Source organism: Crocodylus porosus, unplaced genomic scaffold (genome assembly GCF_001723895.1).
Source record: "Crocodylus porosus isolate Cpor-Errol unplaced genomic scaffold, CroPor_comp1, whole genome shotgun sequence".
Taxonomy (NCBI): Eukaryota; Metazoa; Chordata; order Crocodylia; family Crocodylidae; genus Crocodylus; species Crocodylus porosus.
Genome location: NW_017728918.1, coordinates 97,810,491 through 97,832,729, shown reverse-complemented (window position 1 = coordinate 97,832,729; position 22,239 = coordinate 97,810,491). Strand labels below are relative to the sequence as shown.

At 41.4% G+C, this 22,239-nt stretch overlaps 1 protein-coding gene across 1 annotated transcript in view; it reads left to right on the top strand.

Moving 5' to 3' along the window:
* Nucleotides 1-22,239, top strand: part of TBC1D32 (TBC1 domain family member 32) — a 166,602-nt gene that overhangs the window by 127,506 nt on the left and 16,857 nt on the right. Inside the window, exons 29-33 of the mRNA XM_019537971.1 lie at nt 4,507-4,576; nt 5,404-5,519; nt 7,901-8,055; nt 13,680-13,820; nt 17,222-17,410. Of these exons, the coding sequence (XP_019393516.1) occupies nt 4,507-4,576; nt 5,404-5,519; nt 7,901-8,055; nt 13,680-13,820; nt 17,222-17,410 (671 nt within the window). The remainder of the gene's footprint in view (nt 1-4,506; nt 4,577-5,403; nt 5,520-7,900; nt 8,056-13,679; nt 13,821-17,221; nt 17,411-22,239) is intronic.

Sequence of the window (22,239 nt, the reverse complement as noted above, 5' to 3'; positions counted from 1 at the left end):
AGCCAGGCACAGCAGGTCATAAAAAGAGACTCCCTAAGTGACCAGGGAGCCAGCGACCAGAGACAGCAAACGGTAGTTTGCAAGTCAGTTTACTGCCCCACTCTTTGCAAGGAAGCCATTAAGGTAAGCTATTTCTTTAAATAAGAGTAGCTAACCTACATATATTTACTGTAAGTATCTAGGAGTTGGGACTCTAGTTAAGCCTGGGGCTAAAGTACTGGTCTAAGTGAGGGGGACTTCACCAGGGAGTTTCCCTGGAAACTCTCTCAACTTTCTTCACTGTCAGTTTGGTAAGAGGAAGCAGGGAAAAGGGAACTTTTTGGGACCAAGGACCAGTCAACAGGCCAGTTTCCAGGGGAGTTTGCTAGGGAAGGTCTGTTTGGAAAGAGACAGGAAGAGAGCTGGTGTTCTTCTTGATCCATCAAGGGGAAGGGGCTGGGCAGGAGCAGACACATCCTACAGAACAATGCATGGCTGTGCAGATGGTATGGTCAACAGGGCTTTGGCTTCTTGACCATGGCACGTTGTTCCAAGAATTGCTAGGAAGAAACAGGATCCACCTGATGAAGAAAGGGAAGAGCATCTTTGCAGGCAGGTTCACAAACCTAGTGAAGAAGGGCTTTAAACTAGGATTGTTGAGGGATGAACACAAAAGCCCTGAGGTATGTGGGTGACCTGGAGGAAGCGCAACCAGGAGATGGCAATAGGGGATGCCTTCTCATACTTGAGAAAGTAGGGCAGTTGGCTGGTTACCTCAGGTGTCTGTACATAAATGCATGCAGTTTGGGAAATGAGCAGGAAGTACTGGAAAAGAGACTCCCTAAGTGACCACATTCGCAGAACTGTGACATGATTGGAATAACAGAGACTTGGGATAGCTCATGTAACTGGAGCACTGTTGTGGATGGGTACAAACTGTTCAGGAAGGACAGGCAGGGGAGAAGAGGGAGGAGTTGCTTTTTATGTAAAAGAGCTGTATGATTGTTTAGAGCTTCAGTATGAAACTAGAGAGAGGCCTGTTGAAAGTCTCTGGGTTAGGATTGGGTGGGAGAGCAGCAAGGGTGATGTGGTAGCTGTGTGCTGTAAACCACTAAATTGGGAGGATGAGGTGCATGAGGCTTTCTTCAAACAGCTAGCAGAAGTTTCTCAAACACAAGCTTTGGTTCTCATGGGGGACTTGAATCACCCTGACATCTGTTGGGAGGTGAGAAAAACAGCAATCCAGGAAGTTTTCGGAGAGTGTTGGAGACAGCTTCCTGGTGCAAGAGGGGCCATGCTCTTCATCTCATGCTCACAAACGAGGAAAAAGTGCTGGGGGATGGCAACTTGGGCAGCTGTGACCACGAGATGAATGAGTTCATGATCCTGAGAAAGGAAGGAGAGCAGTAGAATATGAACCCTGAACTTCAGAAGAGCAGAATTTGACTCACTCAGGAAATTGATGGGCAGGATCCCCTGGGAGGCCTGTCTAAGGGGGAAATGAGTACAGGAGAGCTGGTTATATTTTAAAGACACCTTACTGAGGTGTAGAGTGAATCACCCCAATGCACAGAAAGATTAGCAAGTGTGACAAATGACTAGCTTGGCTTAGCAGGGAACTCTAGTGAGCTAAAACACAGAAGGAAGTTTACAAGAAGTGGAAACTTGGGGAAAACAACTAGGGTGGAGTATAAGGCTATTGCTCAAGCATGCAGGGATTAAATTAGGAAGATCAAAGCTTAGTTGGAGTTGAAGCAAGGGATGTGAAGAGTAACAAGAAAGCTTTCTACAAGTATGTCAGCAACAAGAGAAAGATTAGGGGAAGTATGGGTTTCTTACTAAATGGGAGAGGCAACCTAGTGACAGATGAAATTGTGAAAGGCTGAAGGACTCAATGCTTTTTTCACCTCTTGCTTCTCAGGCAAGTACAGCTCCCTGATTAGTGCACCTGGCAGCACAGTTTGGGGAGTAAGTGAGCAGCCAACAGTGACAAAAGAACAGATTAAGGACTATTTGGAAAAAACGAACATGTACAACTCTGTGGGACCAGATGCAATGCACCCAAGAGTGCTGAGGGAGTTGGCCAATGTGATTGCAGAGCTGCTGACTATTATCTTTGAAAACTAGTGGGAGAGGTCCCAGATGATTGGAAAAGGGCAAATATAGTGCCCATCTTTAGGAAGGGAAAGGAGGAGCTTCTGGTGAGCTACAGACCAGTCACCCTCCCCCTGATCCCTGGAAAATTAAGGAGCAGGTCCTCAAAGAATCCATTTCTAAGCACTTGGAGAAGGTAATTACAAACAGTAATCATGGATTCACCAAGGGCAAGTTATGCCTGCCTAACCTGATTGGCCTCTATATTGAGATGACTTTCTCTGTGGATGTGGGAAGAGCAGTGGACATGACATACCTTGACTTCAGCAAGAGTTTTGATATGGTCTTGCACAACATTCTCTCAAGAAAGCTAAGGAAGTTCAGATTGGATGAATAGACAGGTGTAAGGTGGATAGAAAGCTTGCTGGATCATTGGACTCAGACATTAATAGTCAATAGCTTGTTATCTAGTTGGAACCCAGTATCAAGTGGAGTGCCCTAGGGGTTGGTCCTGGGGCCAATTTTGTTCAGTATCTTTATCGGTGACCTGGAAGATGGGCTGGAGTGCATCCTCAGCATGTTTGCAGATGACACCAAGCTGAGAGGAGTGGTAGATACGCTGAAGGGTAAGACTTGGATTCAGAGTGACTTAGACAAAATGAAGGAAGGATAGGGCCAAAAGGAATTTCATGAGGTTCAAAAAGGACAAGTGCAAAGTCCTGCACTTAGGACAGAGCAATCCCATGCACTGGTACAGGCTGGGGGCTGTCTGTCTGGGCAGCAGTTCTGCAAAAATGGACCTGGGGGTTAAATGGACAATAAGCTGAATATGGGCCAACAGTGTGTCCTTGTTGCCAACAAGGGTAATGGCATACTGGGCTGCATTGGAAGGCATGTTGCCAACAGGCCAAGGAAAGTGATTATTCCCCTCTTCAGTACTGGTGAGGCCACATCTGGAGTACTGTGTTCAATTTTGGGGCCCCCACTACAGAAAGGATGTATATGAACTGGAGAGAGTCCAGTAGATGGGAACAAAAATGGTGACAGAGCTGGGGCCCATAACTGAGGAGAGGCTGAGGGGACTGAGTTTATTTAGTCTGGAAAAGAGAAGCCTGTGTGGGGATTATATAGCAGACTTCAGCTACCTGAATGGTGGTTCAGAAGAGGATGGAACTAGATGTCTTCAGTGGTAGCAGATGACAGAACGAGGAGCAATGGTCTCAAGTTGTACCAAGGGAAGTTTAGGTTAGATATTAGGAAAATCTTATAGAAGGGTAGTAAAGCACTGAAACAGGTTACCCAGAGAGACCGTGAAATCTGCATCCTAGGAGATTTTTAAGACCTGGCTAGACAAAACCTTGGTTAGGATGGTCCCTTCCAACTCTAATTTATATAATTCCCTATACATTTGTACGGGGGCTGCTCTGATGCACTGTAATTACAGCATGTTGGAGCAGACTCGATTTAATTGCATGTGCTGGAGCATAATAATTGATCCAACCCTGCTCAGTGTGCTGTGGTACCATGTGCACATTCAAACACAGCACCCAGGGGTGATAAACTCCAGTGCAATATGTGCTAGAGTTTATTGCTCCATGCTAATGACATATCTCATCTAGCTGATATCATGCTAATAGCCCTTTGTGACACTACACTGTAGCACATTAGTCCCACTGCACAATTAAGCGCACTTATAAATGCACCCACTGCATACTGAGTGTTTGCTTAGGAGTCTACCTTTTGTCCTTAATTATAATGCGAGAGAAAGAGACTAAATCATTTTGTTAGGGGTTTTTTTTTCCCATTTAGGATTTAAATATTCAAGAAAATAACAATTACAGAGGATGCTTTGTTTTAATGCATCCAGGTGTATTAGTTTGTTGGTCTGCTTTACAGCTTTTTAAACTAATGCAAAGTGCATAAAATGAATACATGTTACCATTTTAAGGAACAATATATGAAAGTACTTTTATGTCTCCTTCAGCTCAATATTTATAATATATTTTGTGGGATTTATGATGGAGAAAGTAAGAGCAACTTTACAACTAGAAACATCTAAAACTGCTGGATCAAAAGTCAGTTTTATTTGTATCCTCCTCCAAGAAGTGTCAGGATGTGCTAAGAATGAGACCCAAAGACCAAGGCCCCATGTTATTGCTTGTTCTAGTTTTGCACATGTCCAGTTATGACCATGCAAAACAAGAACTTTTCATTTTCAGATGTATTTTTTATAAAAGGGGATGCATTAGGTATTTGTAATTTCCTGTTGTATTCTTTGTAGAGGCTACTGACAGCACTTCCAAAACAAAACAGTCTCAAGATTTGACATTAAAATATGTAAAAATATTGCTTCCATCAGTTTTCAATTAAAATCATGATTACAATACAAACATTAATAACATTTTATATTTTTTTTTTTTCTTTTGTTTTTAGCTGCTGATGCAAATGTGAAGAATGAAAGCCTTTTATCTGTGCAGCAACTTGGCATTAAAATGACAGTCAGGTAGAGTGTATAAAAATGTTTCCCTAGAGTATTTCTAGATTTTGTTTGATTTCCTTGGAATGACTTTAATGATAGTTAATCCGTCAGCTCAACATTTTGTACCGTTTAAATCTAAAGATCGTCTTTGAGAAAATTAATTCTTATTTTCCAAATGAAAAAGGTATTAGAATATCATTAAATTATCTGCAACAAATTATATAGGTTATTATCCTTTATTATGCTGAGGGCTAATTACAACTTGTTTAGAAAGATTTACAGTTAAACTTACATTATCCCGTTATGTATTTTTATCCCAACATTGCCTCTTTAAATAGCTCTGTGTTTAGCTAAGCTTAGTCATATGACATTTACTTATATTAGTTCATTTGTAATTTGCAAGACCATTATGAAGGGTAAAGTAATGTATTTTAGTTCTGGTGACTGTAGTTCTACAGACTGATTTTTATAATTCCATCTAGATTTATTTTTATCACTAAGTGTAATTGGAAACATCAGGATTTACTTATTAGTGATAAGGATAACAGTGTACAGGAACAAAATGTACATTATTAGATAAAATATTACAGTATTTACAAATAAGTAGTGTTCGTTTAAAAAAATGAAGGCTGACATTCGAATAATAAATGCCTGCTGTGCTTCTTGATCAAATTTAAACTAGTAATTCTGTCCACTGGTATGAATACTTAATTTTGTAAACTCTAAAATGTTTGATTTATTTATAAATTTTGGATTTATGTAATGCAACCTGTTTTAAATGAACTTTAAACAACTTTTTATTTAAACTTAATTCACTTTTTAAAATGTTGGTGGTTTTTTGTTGTTGCTAGGTATGGAAAATATTTAAATTTATTGAAAGACAACGCAGAAAATGATCTATGTTTGGTGTTAAAGCATTCTGAGAAATTTCTAAAGGAACAGAAAACAACTATGAAGTCCTCTCTTCGTATCCTTTCCCAAAAACGTGAATTACCATATCCAATAAAATAACAGTAGCAGTTGAACTGCCAGAGCATTTTTTACAGTCTTCTGATACTTTGATTTTCCTGACAGTGGAAAAAACTAAAAAGTAATTAGGATGACACTGTACAGAAAGAAATCCACCCCTGCTAATAATTTTTATACAATTAGAAAGTCTCCATTAAACAGAATAATATCACTTACCTTCATTCTTGCCCTTTCATCACCTGGAGTTTGTTAAGCTTGTTGTCTACTTTAATTTTAAGTCCTTTGGGCTTTTAATATGTGTCATTTATATTAGATCTTTTTATATATGTGTATAGTAGCACTGGATCCTTACCTTCAATAGGACTTCTGTATGTTTCCGTATGCCTTTGGGGACAATACTAATCACATTGAACATTTAATACTTAATCATTATAATTTAATTTGCACTAAGTTTTTGATTTTCTTACTTTTTACGAGAATATTTACATTTCTTTTTATTTTTATAAAATTATATAAAAGAAAAATCTCTTTTGCCTGTCTATGCTAACTTTTGTAATGAATTTGTTTTACTTCTTAAGGACAAGGTCAGAATATATGTGGCACTTTTTTAAGGCTTTCATTTTATTGGTTACTCCTATTTTATACACCTCGGAAGTTTTGGCAGTTTGGAAGCTAAAACCTGTTGCCTCACTGAAATGTATCTCTTCTGTTGCATTTGTATAGTTCAGTCAAGTGCCCTTCTCATTTACAGAGTCAGCAATATAATGAACAAAAAGATCTTCAATTAGTTGTCTTTTGTCAGCCTTGCCATTCAATTTATATATAATGCAGTCAAGTCTTCCATGTGTCTTCCTAGCCTCAGTTCCTTGGTCAGTCCTCCTTTCTCTTCCCTGGAGCTCAGTCTTCTATTATATTCTTTTCTAAACTGCCTCCTGTTATTTTTAGAAAGTGCCTGTGGTATTTCATAGTTTCATAGCTGGTAGGGTCAGAAGGGACCTGAGCAAATCAATTTCTTTTTTTTCTGTCTCAATTTCCATTAATCCAGATTTAGTTCTAATGCTATTGAGTGCCCATATATGCTGGATTTGTTGTAGGGTCTAAGAAAAATTCAGTGTCCTTCTGAAGCATATCATCTCAAGTGCTAGTAATTTTTTTTCTCCAGCTCCTTAGGTTCACTGCACTTTAGTATAGGTTTAAGCAGCTTACATTAAGATGCGTAAAAGTAGAGTGGGAGCAGAGCTGACAGCCCCCCAAGGTTTAGTAACTTGAGGCTGGGGCAGAGGCTTGCAGGATTGGGGTAGCTGGTAGGTCTGGGGTTCAGTGAATTTGTGGTGGGAGGGTTGCTATGTGAGGGGGCTAATAATAGCCAAGTTAAAGTCAGTGGGAAGCAGAGGGGGGCCAGTAACAGCACATCCCAGGGGTTAGGATGATGGCCACAGCTGTGCTGTGAACACGTGCAGGTGTTCACTAGATCGGGTTAAACCCTCCATAGATCAAGTTAACTCTTTCTCAGTATAAATTAGTTCATAAGGAAATTTTCCTCAACTGTGTCTTACTTCATTGATGCATTTATTATCTTCCATTAAGAGTGCACCCAAGTACTGCACAACTAATCTTTGGTTGCAAACTACATCTTTCAGCTCTTTTAGGGTAGTGGTACAGCTGTCTGTCTGTATATCACAAATTAATAAGCCAGCATCTTCCATTTAGGGCTTCATACATGATCGTTTCTGTATGGATATTAAAATGTGTTGGAAACAAGATGGCTTATCAAACTCTTTTCCATACTTTGAACCATTCTGATTCCAGTCCAGCTTTCTGTCCTTCATAGTTTACATAGTAGGTCAGTCAAATATGCTGGTACATCTCCTTCAGTATCCTTAATCACTACTTCGTGTATTCGCTGCAACAGTAGATTTATGGATCAGACTTACAAAGCTGTCCACGCTCTTTTGCCTTCTCCTTTGCAATTCTCAAATTCGTTGCCTGGTTTCTGTTGGTCTGCTTTGCCAAAATCCTAGTTGCTTTGTTGTAATCTGTTTCTCCAGTTGCTCTGATGCTGTACTATATTGGTACAAAACTTCAGAGCTGACACATCAGGTCGACAGATGTACAGATGATATTTGTTTTTTCAGATTATTAGTTATTTCCAGGATTCCTGTTTTGTTTTTTAGTATGGTATAATTTTTTTAAGTACATGACTTGTTATGATTCACACGTGAATCTACTTTCCCTCCCTTAGTTTGTTTTTGAGGGGTTGTGGGGCTTTTTTGTTTGGTTGGGGGTTTTTTGTTTGTTTTTCTTTTGTCTTTAAAGAAAAGAAAAATGCTTGCACGCTAATAGAAGTTTGTTGGGTTCCTTAATTTTCTTCTTAAACAGGTTGTCTGCAGGGACATTATGCTGGCCATGACTGGTTTGCATCATCTGTATTCCTGATAATGTTAGGAGACAGAGAAAAAACATTAACATTTCTTCAGCAGTTCTCTCATCTTCTCATCTCAGCATTTCTCTGGCTGCCAAGACTACATATGTCTGTAAGATGTTAAAGATGTTTTTTGGTTGTTTTTTTTAAGGCCGCTTTGAATTTTTTCAAAGGAATGTTTATCAATTTCACTGACTGTTTTAATAATGCATTAACTTTTCATTAAAGCTCTGAGTGCTTGTCCCTTAAAAATTCTCTTAGAAAAATATAGATTTGACATTTGCTCAAATGGTTGTTTAAAGGTACTGAAATAACAGGTAGACTCATGGTAATGGCAGTGTTTATTGAATTTTAAAGTTGGCAATAAAATAAACTTTATTAGTGGTGTTAAATTCTGTGTGTAGGCTGAAGCTACTATTGAGTGGATTGTTTTATTATTATTGTAATACTGAAGTTCATTGTTTTGATTATTAGCTTTGCTGTATTAAAAATCATTAAAAGGTACCAAATATCAGTGTTATACTGAGAAAAATATTGAAAGGGTCTTCGTGACTTTGAAACATCATTATAAATAGGGTCCTAAATGCTTTGATATTTTTAAAGGCTAGTATTTTAAACTGAGTTAATTCTGTAAGATCCATACTTTTCATTCTTTGTTAAACAAGGTATCTATCTATATAAAACAAACTAACCAAAGAAAAGGGTTTTATTTTATAGAATTAATGGAAATGTTTTCAGATTCTCTAACCAGTATAAATTAAACTACCAACTGTAGCCAGTCATTAGAAACTGTTTTTCCAATTAAATGATTCTATAGCTTTTCTTCAAGAGGAGTTCTACCGCTTAAAGCACCAGCCCCACTTCTGGGGGTGGTCCAGCACTGAAATGTTTGGCTGTCTTACAATGGAAGTCTTTGTTCTGGACACTCTCAAATCTGAGGGGTTTTATCTCTATCTAAGCAAGAACTGGTTAATTGGCAAGTTTACAAACCCTAGATGCTTGGATATTGCATAATCACTAACTGTATATTTAAATAGTTCATGAGTTGAAAGATGGCCGGAATAATGTGTGCACTAATTTCCTGAAAGGATTGACAAAGGCAAAGTCTGGCCTGCTGAATTTAATTTTTAATAAATCTTGAAATGACAAAAAAATTCTGGATGACTGGAAGACCACTAATGTTCTGCCAGAATTAAAAAAGGGCAGTAGGATGATCCAGATAAGTATAGACAGGCTAACTTGACATCTTTCCCAAGCAAAATTATTTGAATATCCAATTTCATAAAGACATAAAGGATAACAGTATAAGAATGCCAGCCAACATGGTTGTATGAAATATAAGCCCTGTCAAACAAATCTGATTTATTATTCAGTGATGAAATTTAATTTTGGTTGATAAAGGTTAACTACATACTTTTAATGGACAAAGTTTTGACATTATTACTGCATGACCCTCACATTATATAAAATAACACTGCATGTTACCAGCAGAATAAACATAAAATGGATTAAGAAATAGCTATTTGATAAAGATTAAAAATAATACTGATGGAAAATCCTCAAGTATTGGGAGTATTTCTAGAAAAGCTTCTCGGGGTCTAATTCTCTTCAAATCAAGACCCTTCTTAAGGGTTTGCTTAATACAAGTTTAGCTTTATTCAGACATACAATATATAGAGGTAACTGGGTAGAATGCCATGGCTAGTAACACTAAATAATCTAATAGTCTCTTCAGGCTTTATACTTTTTCCATGAATTTAAAGGGTTTATTTGCCAGGTGCTGCATTAACAGGAATCCAAGTCCCAATCAATTTTATCCATAAAATGTAGAGAGAACTTCTCAGGTTGAGAAATCATGTGTTTCTGGGCAGAGATTCTCACATGTCTCTCCCTTTACTATAAGCATGTCATAAATTTCAGACTTAGTCTTACTATTACTGTTGTTCCAAATATTGACCTATATGTTCTTTGTCACAATTTTCACCAAGATTAGTGGTGAAGTGGCTATATAGGAATGAAAACTACATGTGTATTGTATTGATTAACTATTGTGCTGCTAGCACAGGGGTGGGCAAAATATGGCCCTGGACTGCACCCGGCCCACCGGCCCATTCTATCTGGCCCATGGGGATAGAAAATTAATATTAATCTGCCCCAGCTGTCTGCCAAAGATGACAGCAGCTGGGGCAGTAGCAGGGTCTTTCAGCCTGGGACCATGGGGCTGTTTGTGTCTCCCTGCTGTGACTGGGAAATTCAGGTAAGAAGGGTGGGTGGGGGGACTGGTAGGAAGGTGGGGAAAGTGGTGGTGGGGGGAGTGGAAGCAAGCGGGCTTGGAGGAGTGCAGGGCCTATGCCAGTGTCCTGGGAACAGCGCTGGTGGGGCCCAGAGTGGGGCAGCAGGAATGCAGGCCACAGGTTGGCAGGGGTCTGTGGAGCTGAGCTGCACTGCACCAGCGGGGAGAGAGGGGAGTTGGCCTGGCTCCATAGAGCCCCAGCCATCTGGGACCCCTGTGCTACTCCCACCCACTCTGGGCCCTGCCAGTGTTGGCACTGGCATGGGTCCTGTGTTCCTGCCTGGCTGCTGCTGGTTGCTGCGTGCCCCCTCATTCCTAGCCCTGCCTGTCCCACCCCATGGCACGGGTAGGGACGACCATAAGCAGCCCTGACCCCACACGCCTCGCACTTGCCCAGCCGGGCTGAGCAGCAGCAGTGGCGGGGAGCAAGCTGCTGCTCAGTGCGGGGCGGGGGTGGCCCGTCCTGCTGCCAGCACTCCCTGTGGCAGCCTCCCAGAGCCCACACAGGGCTGTCCTGCCTCTCTGCCATGTCCCTGCTGCATGTGGAGCAGTGGTGGCAACAGAGAGCTCCAAGCAGCTGCCGCAGGGAGCGCCAGAATGGCTGCTTTTCCCCTGCCCCAGCAGCAGTTTGTGCCCTGCCGCCAGTGCTGTTCAGCCCATTAGGTGAGCCTGGAGCTGCCACAGGCCCTAGGCTGGCAGTGGTGGTAATGAACAAACTACAGCTGGGCATGGGGCAAAAGCGCACCCCCCTCCCAAGCCAGGCTCCATTGCAGCTCCTTTGCCACCAGCTCTGTGCTGCCCAGTGTAGCAGCAGTGGCTGGGTGGAGCAGCTATGCTGAGAGAGCACAGAGCCAGTGGCAAAGGAGCCACAGTGGAACCTAGCGCAGTGTGGGCTCCCCCAGGAAACACTGCCCAGTGGCAGCAAGGAGTGGAGCGCTTTCATCTCCCCCAGCAGCAATTCTTGCCCTGCTGCTTCTTAGCCTGATGGACGAAACTGGAGCTGGCATGGAACCCAGGCTGGCAGCGGCAGCAATGAACAAACTGCAGCTGAGTGTGGGGGAAAACCAGCCCATCCCCTTCTGCTGCCGACACTCCCTTCCACATGTGCTTGGAGCCCACACAGGGCTGCCTGTGCTTGTACTCCGGTGACACTGCTGCCCCATGGGCAGCAGAGATGCAGAGGAGAGATCAGACAGCCCCATGTGGGCTCTGAGTGGCTGCCGCAGGGAGTTCCAGTGGTGGGAGGGGGAGCAGCCAATTTTCCCCCATGGTGAACAGCAGATTATTCCCCACTGCCACCGCTGCTGAGCTCAAATCGGCAAGTACAGGACATGCAGGGTCACGGCTGCTTACGGTCATCCCCACCTGTGCCATGGGGCTTGAGATCTATTTTGAGTACATAGATAGAGATCTATTTGCTAAATAGCTGGTCCCTTAGAGAAATGGAGTACCCTTTGTAAGGATTGGGACCAAATAAAATAGTTCTTTTCTGCCAACACAAGTTTTTATACTGACAAAGTGATAATCAAATTCTCGCTGTGGTGTCTCTCTGCTACCTATTGTCCATAAACAAGGTCTTTGGGCATGTACACCAATGAGTAAAAAGCCTGAAATTACCTGGAGTGATTTAAGTACTATGATGACATATATATCCATATCCCACATTAGGGATTCTGTCCAGTACAACTAGGGGTGTTAAAATAACAGAGGGTAATAAATCTGGTCTGGACTCCAACACCAAAGTAGCAAATAATTCAATTTGGTTTGAATGAAAATTCAAATGAGGGGGCAACAGGATACACTGCATATGGCTATACCATGACAGCAGTCTTCCCCCAGCCAGGCTGATTGTGAGCACCGCCCTGCTGTGACATGCTGCAAACCCAGAAGTTCACTGCAGAGGCTACTCTGGGTTCATCTCCAGCAGCTGCTCCCAAACACACAGGGAACTGAAATCTTCACAGCTGTCACATAGGTATGGCCCAGGATGTCTTCACCAGTGTGTTAGTAGTCTTGCAGCATGTTAGTGGAAATGGGTGGGCACAGTGGGCTTAGAAGCAGCCTAGCTAGGACCCCTTGCTGTCATGGTGTAGGCATACCTCCTGAACACCATATTCCTATTTTGACTTCACCCTATCACTTTCAAAAGAGCTAAATCAACTTAAATCAATCTTTTTATTATTATTATTTTGGGATAGATTGCTTAGCTGCACCACTCTTTAACCTTGGGGCTCATTCTGGACTGAGCATTCTTTTGGAAAAAGCTGTGCTAATACAGATAGAATGAAATTGTTCATCTTATTCTTAGAAGCCAGAGCAGAGTGCCAGCTTTATAAACTAAATAATACAGAAAACTGTAAGCCTGAATAGTAACTGCATTCTTCATCAGATGAAGTACAGTGTTTACTTAAATCCAAGGCTAAGTATTTTCCCCCTTCCACATAGGGGGTGGGGAGGGTGGCGGGAGAAAACCATGTCTTGGATTCAAGTACCAGCACAAAGCAGGCAGTAGCTGCAGCTCTATCCCCAACCTGAGGCTGTAGCTGTAGCTACCTCCTATGCATGCTGGTGCCACGTCAGAATAACTGCTCCTGCTGCCTGCCCAAGACCATGGCCAGAGCCACTGTATGTGCTCCATGCCCCAGATGAGAGCCATAGCTGCTCTCATGGAATAAGTGTTGTTGCAGGGAGCTAGTAGCCAGAATTTTTAACTTCTAATGCATTACTCTCACCTGTGAGAGATCAATTGTGTACAGTGGAAAGATCCAATTGGGAATATTCCTGTGCAGAAGGATACAGTGGGAAGGGAGGCAGGGGAAAGGGGAAGAAGACAAGGGCTCCATGTCAGCCACTGAATATTCAGTAAACCCAAAGGCTCATCACTTGAAAAGCCATATGCTCAGAGCATTCTCCATTGATAACTTCTCAATCCTTTCCCCCATAAAACAGATCTTCATTCCTTCCCTCCACATCCCCCCCTCCCCTCCAGCACACATGGACATACACATGCAAACATGCTTGGCACATCCTAAAAGCTTCATCCAGTTCCCCACCTACCATCCAGTAAGGAACCGTCCTTTATTCTCTACTCCCTCATGTAAAATACAGCTTCATCCATTAAATACATTCATCCATTAATGCATTTAATAAGGAACTGGGTAATCAACAGAAAGGCATAACTGCTAAACTTTTATATATTTTTAATTTTGCAATTTTCTGTACAGTTTACTACAGGTTTTTCTGATGCTGGTAATGACTAATATATATTTCTTAGACACATTCGTGAGATTACTTTGTTTTTTCCTACTATAATTTTATCTATATGTGTTGAATTGGGATAGAAGGAGAAACAAAAATATGGGTTCAGAAAGGTGCCTATGTGAAATCATGTTTTCTTCTTTTGTTGTGCAGTGATTTTCACCCTTTGTTTCTCTCCTGGTCAGATACACCTTGCTATTGATACAGCAGAATCTGGTATCCATCCAGTCTATTTTTGCAGTGCTCACTACATTGAGATGTTGCTGAAGGCTGAGTTGCCGCTTGTCTTTTCAGCTTTCCACATGTCTGGTTTCACTCCATCACAGGTAATTTATGAAAGAGAATTAAAATGTCATTAAGTATTGTCTTAAATCCATAAAATCAAGGACATTCCATGTTAGACTCTAATATATAACAAGCTATAAAACTCAGTAACAGTGAAAAGACTTAAGAATGAAACTTTAAACTTCATCCACACAAAACAAAGTCACATTAAAAGAGAAGTATTTGTTTTGTGTCTTTTAAACATCATTTAAATGTGTAGGGATACAAATATACACTTGACATACTTTGAAATGGAAAGTAGTTGACTTCAATGTCATTATGACATTTTATTTCACCTGAGGATCTTCCCCTTCCTTTATGCATACAGTCCACCAAAATAAACTAGTTAAACATTGGTGCTACAGAAAAGATCAGTATAAAAAAAAAAAACCCAAAACTTACTGTTGTCCCTAACTTGAGCCTTTCTAAAGATCTTTTTGTGCCAAGTTTGATGTTGAATGTTTTCTTTATGAAGACAGATGCAGGCTTATTTACAGCTTTTAGTTAAAAGAGATGATTCTTTAGCCCTCCAGGCCTTTCCATCTCTGCTTTCTTCTGCTTCCTTATTTGTAGGGACCTATCTAATTTGTGGGGGCAGAATGCAGGCCCGGGCAGCCATTTCACAGGCAGACCATGGCTCCCCTCCTGCTCCATACCTCTGATTGGCCAAAGGGCCACAGTGGTCCTGCCCCTCACCACTGATTAGCTGCATGGGCTGCCTGTCATGTGTCCCAGCTGGTTGGCTGTGAGGGCTGTCGTGCAGCCCCACCCCTCACTGCTGATTGGTGCATGGGGTCAGGTCCACATGGCAGGCAGCCCTCACAGCCAATCAGCGGAGATGGGAGGGTAGCATTCCTTTGAGTGTGCAGCCCCCTTCTCCCTTCCCACCTTGGCAGGCTGCCGCAGTGTGCTAAAAACTACTAGCTCTCTCTGGAGAGCCAGCATTTTATATTCAGTATGCTCACCACCCCCTCCCCCTCAACCCCCGCTGGATTTTGCAGGCATTGGCTGCATTTAATGAGCAATGCCGGATTTCACAGAACCCACAAAATCGGGAATTCAGTAGGTTCCTGCTTATTTTATACATCTCAGTCTACCCACAAAGGCTGAGATGCTTAAAATTACTACAGAAAAAAAATGTTTTTAAAGGGAAAGGCACAGGCTATATTTTAAAATATGAAGGACGTGACAGCAAAATAACAAAAGGCATCTACTCATGCTTGGCCTGCATTCATTGAAGTCAATTGTCCTTTTTTAACTTGGATTTGCAGAGTATGTTGTTAGGATATGCTAATTAATATGTCCTTACAAAACACATCTTATCCTCACCTAAACAAAGTCAAGGGGTCTGGAATTATCAAGGTTAATTGTCCAAGTTTTAGAGACATTGAGCATGCCAAATTACTGCTGAATTCTAATTCCTGTAGGAGAAATGTTCTCATCAGAAGGTCCCTGTCACAGGACTAGAATAATAGTCTTGTGCTTAAAGTACTGAGCTTCAGGAGATTTGGATCCTATTACAATCTCTGCCAAAGCCTTCCTTATGATATTGAGCAAGTCACCTCATGCCTCATTTTCAAAGGATTAAGATCAATATTTCCCAAGTAAATGGGAGCTGTTGGTGCCCAGCTCATCTGAAAATCATGTCTTTAATCTTTTTATGCCTCGGTTCCTTGTCTGTAGTGTTTAGATACTGATATTTCTTTACCTTACAGGGACATTACAAGGATAATGTCATTATTGTATGTGAATACTAGAGTGCTGAGCAACTGCACAGCCCATAAATAATTCACCATTGACACTAATTAACACTTTTATTAGAAGCGGCTATAAAGAAGTCTAGGACTTTATGAGCATGGTGACTGAATTATTTTCCTTGTCGCCATCCAGTTCAGAGTTTGAGGCACATTGTTGGGGCAGAACAAAGAAAGTTACAGCATAGAATCACTGTAATACAAACTACCCACTAGAAGAGAGCTGTTTTGCTACTTGTGGTCATATTCAGCAACACTGAGTATTAAAAAAATAGTGCTTCAGTTAAACCATGGAAGCAACTTAACTTATATTAAAGTCAGTGTGTGGATAGCAGATCTAATTCCAAGGCATGGCTATTGTGATCTAATCAATCACAGTACTTTCTACAGCTGCATATTTTTAAACACTTGGGGGCTGAGTGTGGATTTGTGGGCTAGAGCTAAATGTAATGTACTGTACACATCTTAAGTCACAGATAGATGTGGGGAATGGAATGGCTAAAGACTGTCTTTCATCCCCATTCAATAAATGCAAAGGTGCCTCAGGGAAGTACTGACTGTTCATTTAGGAGGCACAGAAATCGTTTAATTTAGAGGGAAATACGCATGAAACATGTCTTCAAAGCTTTCCATCCCCGTGAAAGAAAATCACATTAAGAAATGTCCATACATAAAAATGAGTATTTTTCCCCTTCACTGGACTTTTAATTTAACATCTGCACTAGTGGGATGTGTTCATTTGTCTCTGAAACTTGGGTGATTAACCTTGATAGTTCCAGACCACTTGGCCTTGTTTAGCAGCGTTCCTCAGGGCTAGCAATATAAAACGATGACCTTGGCTTCTGCTGTACTTTGTATCCTTTGGACTATTATCAGCAGATAGTCAGTCCTTCAGCATATTTTTTTTATTCTCCTTCAGAAGTCCTTTTTCATATCGGCAGAGTAGCTGTTGCTTTTAATGGAAAGCCCTTTGTTTTTGTCTGCTCCATTGCTATGCTTTTTTTGCATCTTGGGTCTTTTGGGTCAATTTGTTTGGTGGTCAGGATAATGTTCTTAGGAGTCAATTTTGTGTTGCTTCATTTGTCATAATTTTGAGATCAAAGAAGCTACTTCCTGGCTCTGAATTCCTTTTTGTCTTGTACTTTTCAGAGGGTCACTTGGGCTTGTTAATCTTTCAAGACTGGTGATCTATAGGAGAAGTCCTCAAAGGAGGAATCATTGTATGGTAACTGTGCTGGTTTGCATTCATTGCCATAGGGATTCCCAATCCCTGTGCACCTACCTTGGAGTCATGGACAGAAGATTCCTGAATTATGTGGAGCTAGTTATAGGGTAGTAGGAATCACAGCATCTCTTACGTTCTCACATCTCGGCACCCGAGGAAAAAATAAGATACCAAGTTTGTTCAGTGAGAGAGCATTTTTCCTAAATCTGGGGATCCACAGGAGCATTTTTGAAGACACACAGATACCATAATGAAGTATATATTTGTCAGCTAAATACTGTATCATCTTAAATATGCATCTTACTAATCAGGGTTTCTCACCTCTGAGTAGGGCAGTGTAGAAAAGTTGTGAATCAGTTTTGTTAAATACTAGAGAATTTCCTTAAAACGTTGAATGTTTTTGTTTTGTTTTTTTTCCCCTTAGATTTGTCAGCAATGGCTAACTCAGTGCTTCTGGAATTACATGGACTGGAGTGAGATCTGTCATTATATTGCCACATGTATTTTTCTGGGTCCTGATTATCAGATATATATGTGTATATCAGTGTTCAGACATCTACAGCAAGATATTCTGCAGCACACCCAGACACAAGACCTCCAGGTTTTTCTCAAAGTAATGCATGTTTTTCTTTAAGTAATAAGACTAAAACAGTGGTTTTCAAACTTTCTGAAGGTTCAGAACCCTTTCATATTGCTGCTTCTGCTGCGGAGCTCCTACCCTTGGCTCCATGGCTCAGGGTGACCTGGCTCTGCCGTGGCAGTGCATTGCCTCCTGTCCTGCTCTGCCGTTGTCCCCAGTCTGTTCAAACCCTCCCTAATGACCTATTGCAGAACCCTGGGTTTCCATGGAAGACAGTTTGAAAACTGCTGGACTAGAGGAAATCTAAACCGCATGTCTGAAAAGAGAGATGTTATTTAACCCAATGAATTCTGAAGTGTTCCCACTGATTTTCTTTTAGTTTGATTCACCATGCATAATAGTTAGTTTTTCCCTCAAATAGGACAAGAAAAATGTAATATTTTTTCAGAGGGCAATACTGCTGCATGAGGACTTACCCAGTTTCCATTGGAATCAGTGAAAATACTCCCATTGGCTCCAGTAGGAAATGGGTGGACTGTGGATCCCTGGATGGATATATGGCTTTCATCTTATGAAATTAGGTAAAATCTTGGGGAGTAGAGTTATGCAATGTCCAGCTATTTTAGCTTCAATAGATTTAGCGATGATCTGCAAAGGTCCCTTCCAGCCCCTAACATCTATGAAACTATGAGAGTTATGTTCTAATCACTGTAATTGTTATGCCTGCCTCATTGGAAGGACTTTGTGTGGGTTGTGCATTTGTATTACTATAATTTTATACTTTGTTTCCTGTCTGCCTGGAAGACTTACAACATATGGAGTCTGGTACCTATTTGCAAAAGATTTTTTAAGATAACTTACCCTAAAGCTTGAATAGATGCCAAGGTAGTCTGTACCCTATCTGTTTTATTTGTGCACTGTGCCAGCAATTTAAGAGTGTAATACAATATCTGGAGGAAAAAAGGTAATTCTTTATTTGAAATCCAGTTGAAAAAAATCAAAATATGATTGCAAATTGTTTCTAAGTCATTTATAGCCATATATATACTCAATGGATACATGCATTTGATTGCTGACAGAATGAAAGGAACCCTGTCAGGGGGTGGTGATATGACAGCTCCAATAAGGGATGAGTTGAAAATGAAGATCTTTTTTTTTTTTTTTTGCTAATCTGACAAATATGTGAAAATAAATTAGGAAGAAACTGATTACCCACTCCTTGACATAATTATCTGATTTTCCAGTCTCACATGCCAACCATATTTCGAAGCAGAAGGCAACAGTTACTGAAACCAGTAGCTTCAGAATTCAAATGTGAGAAGGAATCTTATTTTCAAGACTAGTTGCATCTACATGTAATGAGACACTTTTGACATTCAGTTGATTTGGAAAATTCAGGTACAGGGTGCCCTAAGTTTTTACAGGAGTTGATGCAACTCATTTCTCCTCTTATATTGGTCAGTCTTCTTGTCTGGGGTTATTTCAATAACAAGATCACTAATTCTTGTCTACTGTTTAATCTTTATAACTCTCTAGCAATCATGGGGGGAGGGGGGTCGTTTGTTATATATAGGAGTCTTAGAGTTAGGTGGAAACTGAATACAGAAAGCAGTAATTATATTTTAACATGGCTTCAGTGCATTCTTTCTGGTCTTTATACTAATTGAACAATGTCAAATAAGCAGATAACAGGGAGAACATAGCACAAGGCATTGAGTTTTCATTATTCCTCGACCGTGACTGGAGTCAACAGAAAAGAAAAACAAACTTTTTCTTCTCCTTTTCTTCTTTAGCAATACAAGTGCAAATTCAAGAAAATCATGCGAGTTCAAGGTAGCAAATAAGCTAGAAAAGCCAGACTTGGTCATTTGTTTTGCATATGCCTTGCATTGAGTAATTTAATTTTGATGTCACTGGATCAAAACTAGTTTGTTTATGAGAACAGTCTTACAAATATGATCAAAGCAAGCATACTATCTTGGATGGTTGAGATTCATTAACTATTTGAAAATAATATCTGCAGCTGGTGACCAGTAAGATTGATTCTCTCATGGGGGTACAAGCCTGTGTTATAAGTTCTATATAAAATTTTGATATCTCAGGTCCAGATGAGTGGTGTCCTCTCAACAAAGTAATGTTTTAAATATTTTCTCAGCCAGGTGCCACTTAAATGTAATGCTTCCACCTTTACAACTGTACTTTGGATTTTCTTTTTCTTTTTTTTGACCACCTTCAACTGTTGATGGACAAAGTTTAGGTGTTTTTGCTAACACAACAGTATCCCCTGGTTGTAGGAAGCTATATTTGTTATTGAACTGCCATGATGAACCACAATGATAAGTAAGTAGCACATTTTGATTCAGCAGGGCATATGGTAACTTTTCCTGTTTACCATTGTAAAAAAAATAAAATTTATAGATCAAAATGTTTGAAAAAAAATGCTCAACTGTCAGCTTTCTTGTCAGCTTAACTAGTACATTGACAAGACCCCTGGGAAGGACTTAGCATCAGCAGGTAGATTCAGCAACTGTCTGCATGGTACTGTTATCAGCATGGGATTAAGTTTCAATGGATTTCCTGACCATGAAATAAAGAAAGTATTCCACTCCAGTAAAAATCTGTAGGATGCAGAGTTCCTAATTAAAGTACCTAATTAAATTCTGTGCATTATGCCTAACTGAATTACAAATTTAAACCAAAAAAAAAATGTTTTCATAACCCTCAAGCTTTCAAGAGATCTGATTTCTTTTGCAGTAGGGAAAATTATAAAAAGAGAGAAAAACAGCCAAAAAGGTGATATGCAAAGTAAGGAATAAATCATCACATTCTTATCTAACCTTCTCATGTAAAGGGTAGTAGTTTTTTGTTTCTTTTTTTTCCCCCTACTGCTGAGGAATAGGACAAAGCCTCCCTTTATATTGTGCCAAGTAGAGCATGCTTCAGCAGCTGTATCCCATAGTGTATGCTGCCCAAAACATTGGCATCTGTATGTCACTGGGCATACTGGCTGAGTTTCAACTCTGTCCTCTCCTCACCCTCTCCCCTCACAAAGGGAAGGATTGTGGTAGCTTTTTTGGAACCTGTTCCTATCTTGTACATGTATTTTCTTCTATGGAGGGTATTGGCACAGAAGAGTGCAGGGTGAACCTTGCACTCCCATCTAGTTATAAAGCCCACAGCCAAAAAGACTTTGTAGCAGTGTTAAATTAGTTCTTTGTTTTGGCCTCTTTCGCCTTTATTTAATGCACGGATGAATTAAAGTGCAGGAGCCATTTAGAGTGCAGGAATTATAGACCATGTCTATACTACAACAGCAAGCCCCACTCAGGCCATTGTCATGCATGACCCACCTGTTTGCACCCATATAGATTCCAAACCCAGAAATATGGTGGTGAAGGTGATTGGGGCATACCCCTGTGATTGCCCTTGTGATATCACTGTCCAGCAGACTAAATTAAGTATATTTGCATGTTTATGGTATGATAAGGAAAAATTTAATTCATGATTAGGAACAAGTCTTTACAGAAGGGATGAGGAACATACAGCTCATGGGCTGGACCTAGTTAGCAGAGCGACTAGATCTGGCCCACAGAGCTGGAAGGCTTTGCTTGGGCCAGGCAGAGAGAAACTGCACTGGAGCCAGGAAACTTCCAAATACACTGATGCTGCTGCTGTTTATCCCCACCCACCTAGGACTGGTGTGACATGGGCCAGGTGGTTTTGGCAGCATGGCAGGCCAGGAGCTTTCCTTGTACTCCAGCTGGGCCAGATAGCTGGGGAGCTGCACTGGCTCTGAGCATCCTTAAACTGCTCTGCCACTTCTGCCCTCTCAACTGCAGCATGGGTGTAGCTTCCAGCCTGTGGGGAGCTCTACTGAAAGGCTTACAGTTGTACCCATGCCATGGCTGGGGGAGAAGGAACCATGGTAAGTAGCAGTAGGGTAGACCATTTTCAGACACCTGTTCCTGGTGCAGCTCAGCACCATCTGCCCACATGACAGCTGCAGAGCAGGGGTTTGGGGGGAAGCAGTGGCAGAGTGGGTACACCTCCCAGCTGGCTGGCCTCAGTGTGAGGTGAAGGGAAACACCTCCAGTGCTTATGTGCTGCCATAGCCACCTGGCCTGCATTGGATTGAACCTGGGTTGTTCTGGCCCACAGCTTGTAAAAGGTTGCCAACCGTTGCTATATAGGATTCAGAAATGAAAGAAAAGATTTTCTAAAAGTCCCTGCAAGCTGATGTTGGCGACCAGGGTGGACAGCTAGAGACCCTCTGGGTTAAAAATTCGTGGGGAACATGGCACAGGGGACACAACGGTGGGAGTCTACTACAGACCTCCCACCCGAAGTCCTGAGCTTGACCAGGAGTTCGCCTGGGAGCTGGCTGAGGCCACATGCTTCAGGACCATGGTTGTCATGGGTGACTTCAATTACCCAGACATCTCATGGGAGGATCGCTCAGCAAAATCCAAGCGGTTGCAAAGCTTCCTCTCCTGTGTGGATGACCTCTACCTGACTCAAGAAGTCTATGGGCCAACGAGAAGCAAAGTGCTGCTCGACCTGGTACTGGCTACTGGGGATGACCTAATCGGCGACCTAGTGATCGATGGGAAGCTGGGTGACGGCAACCACGAGCTGATCACCTTCACCATCTGCCGTAAAGCTGGCAAGTCAGTCAGCAACACAGAAGTCCTTGACTTCAGAAAAGCCGACTTTGACAAGCTCAGGAGGCTTGTCAGTCAGGCCCTAAGGGACCATGACCCCAGGAAGAGGGGAGTTCAAGAAGAGTGATTGCTCCTCAAGGGAGAGATCCTCAATGGACAAGCTAAGTCTATTCCATCTCGAAAGAAAGGCAGCAAGAGGGC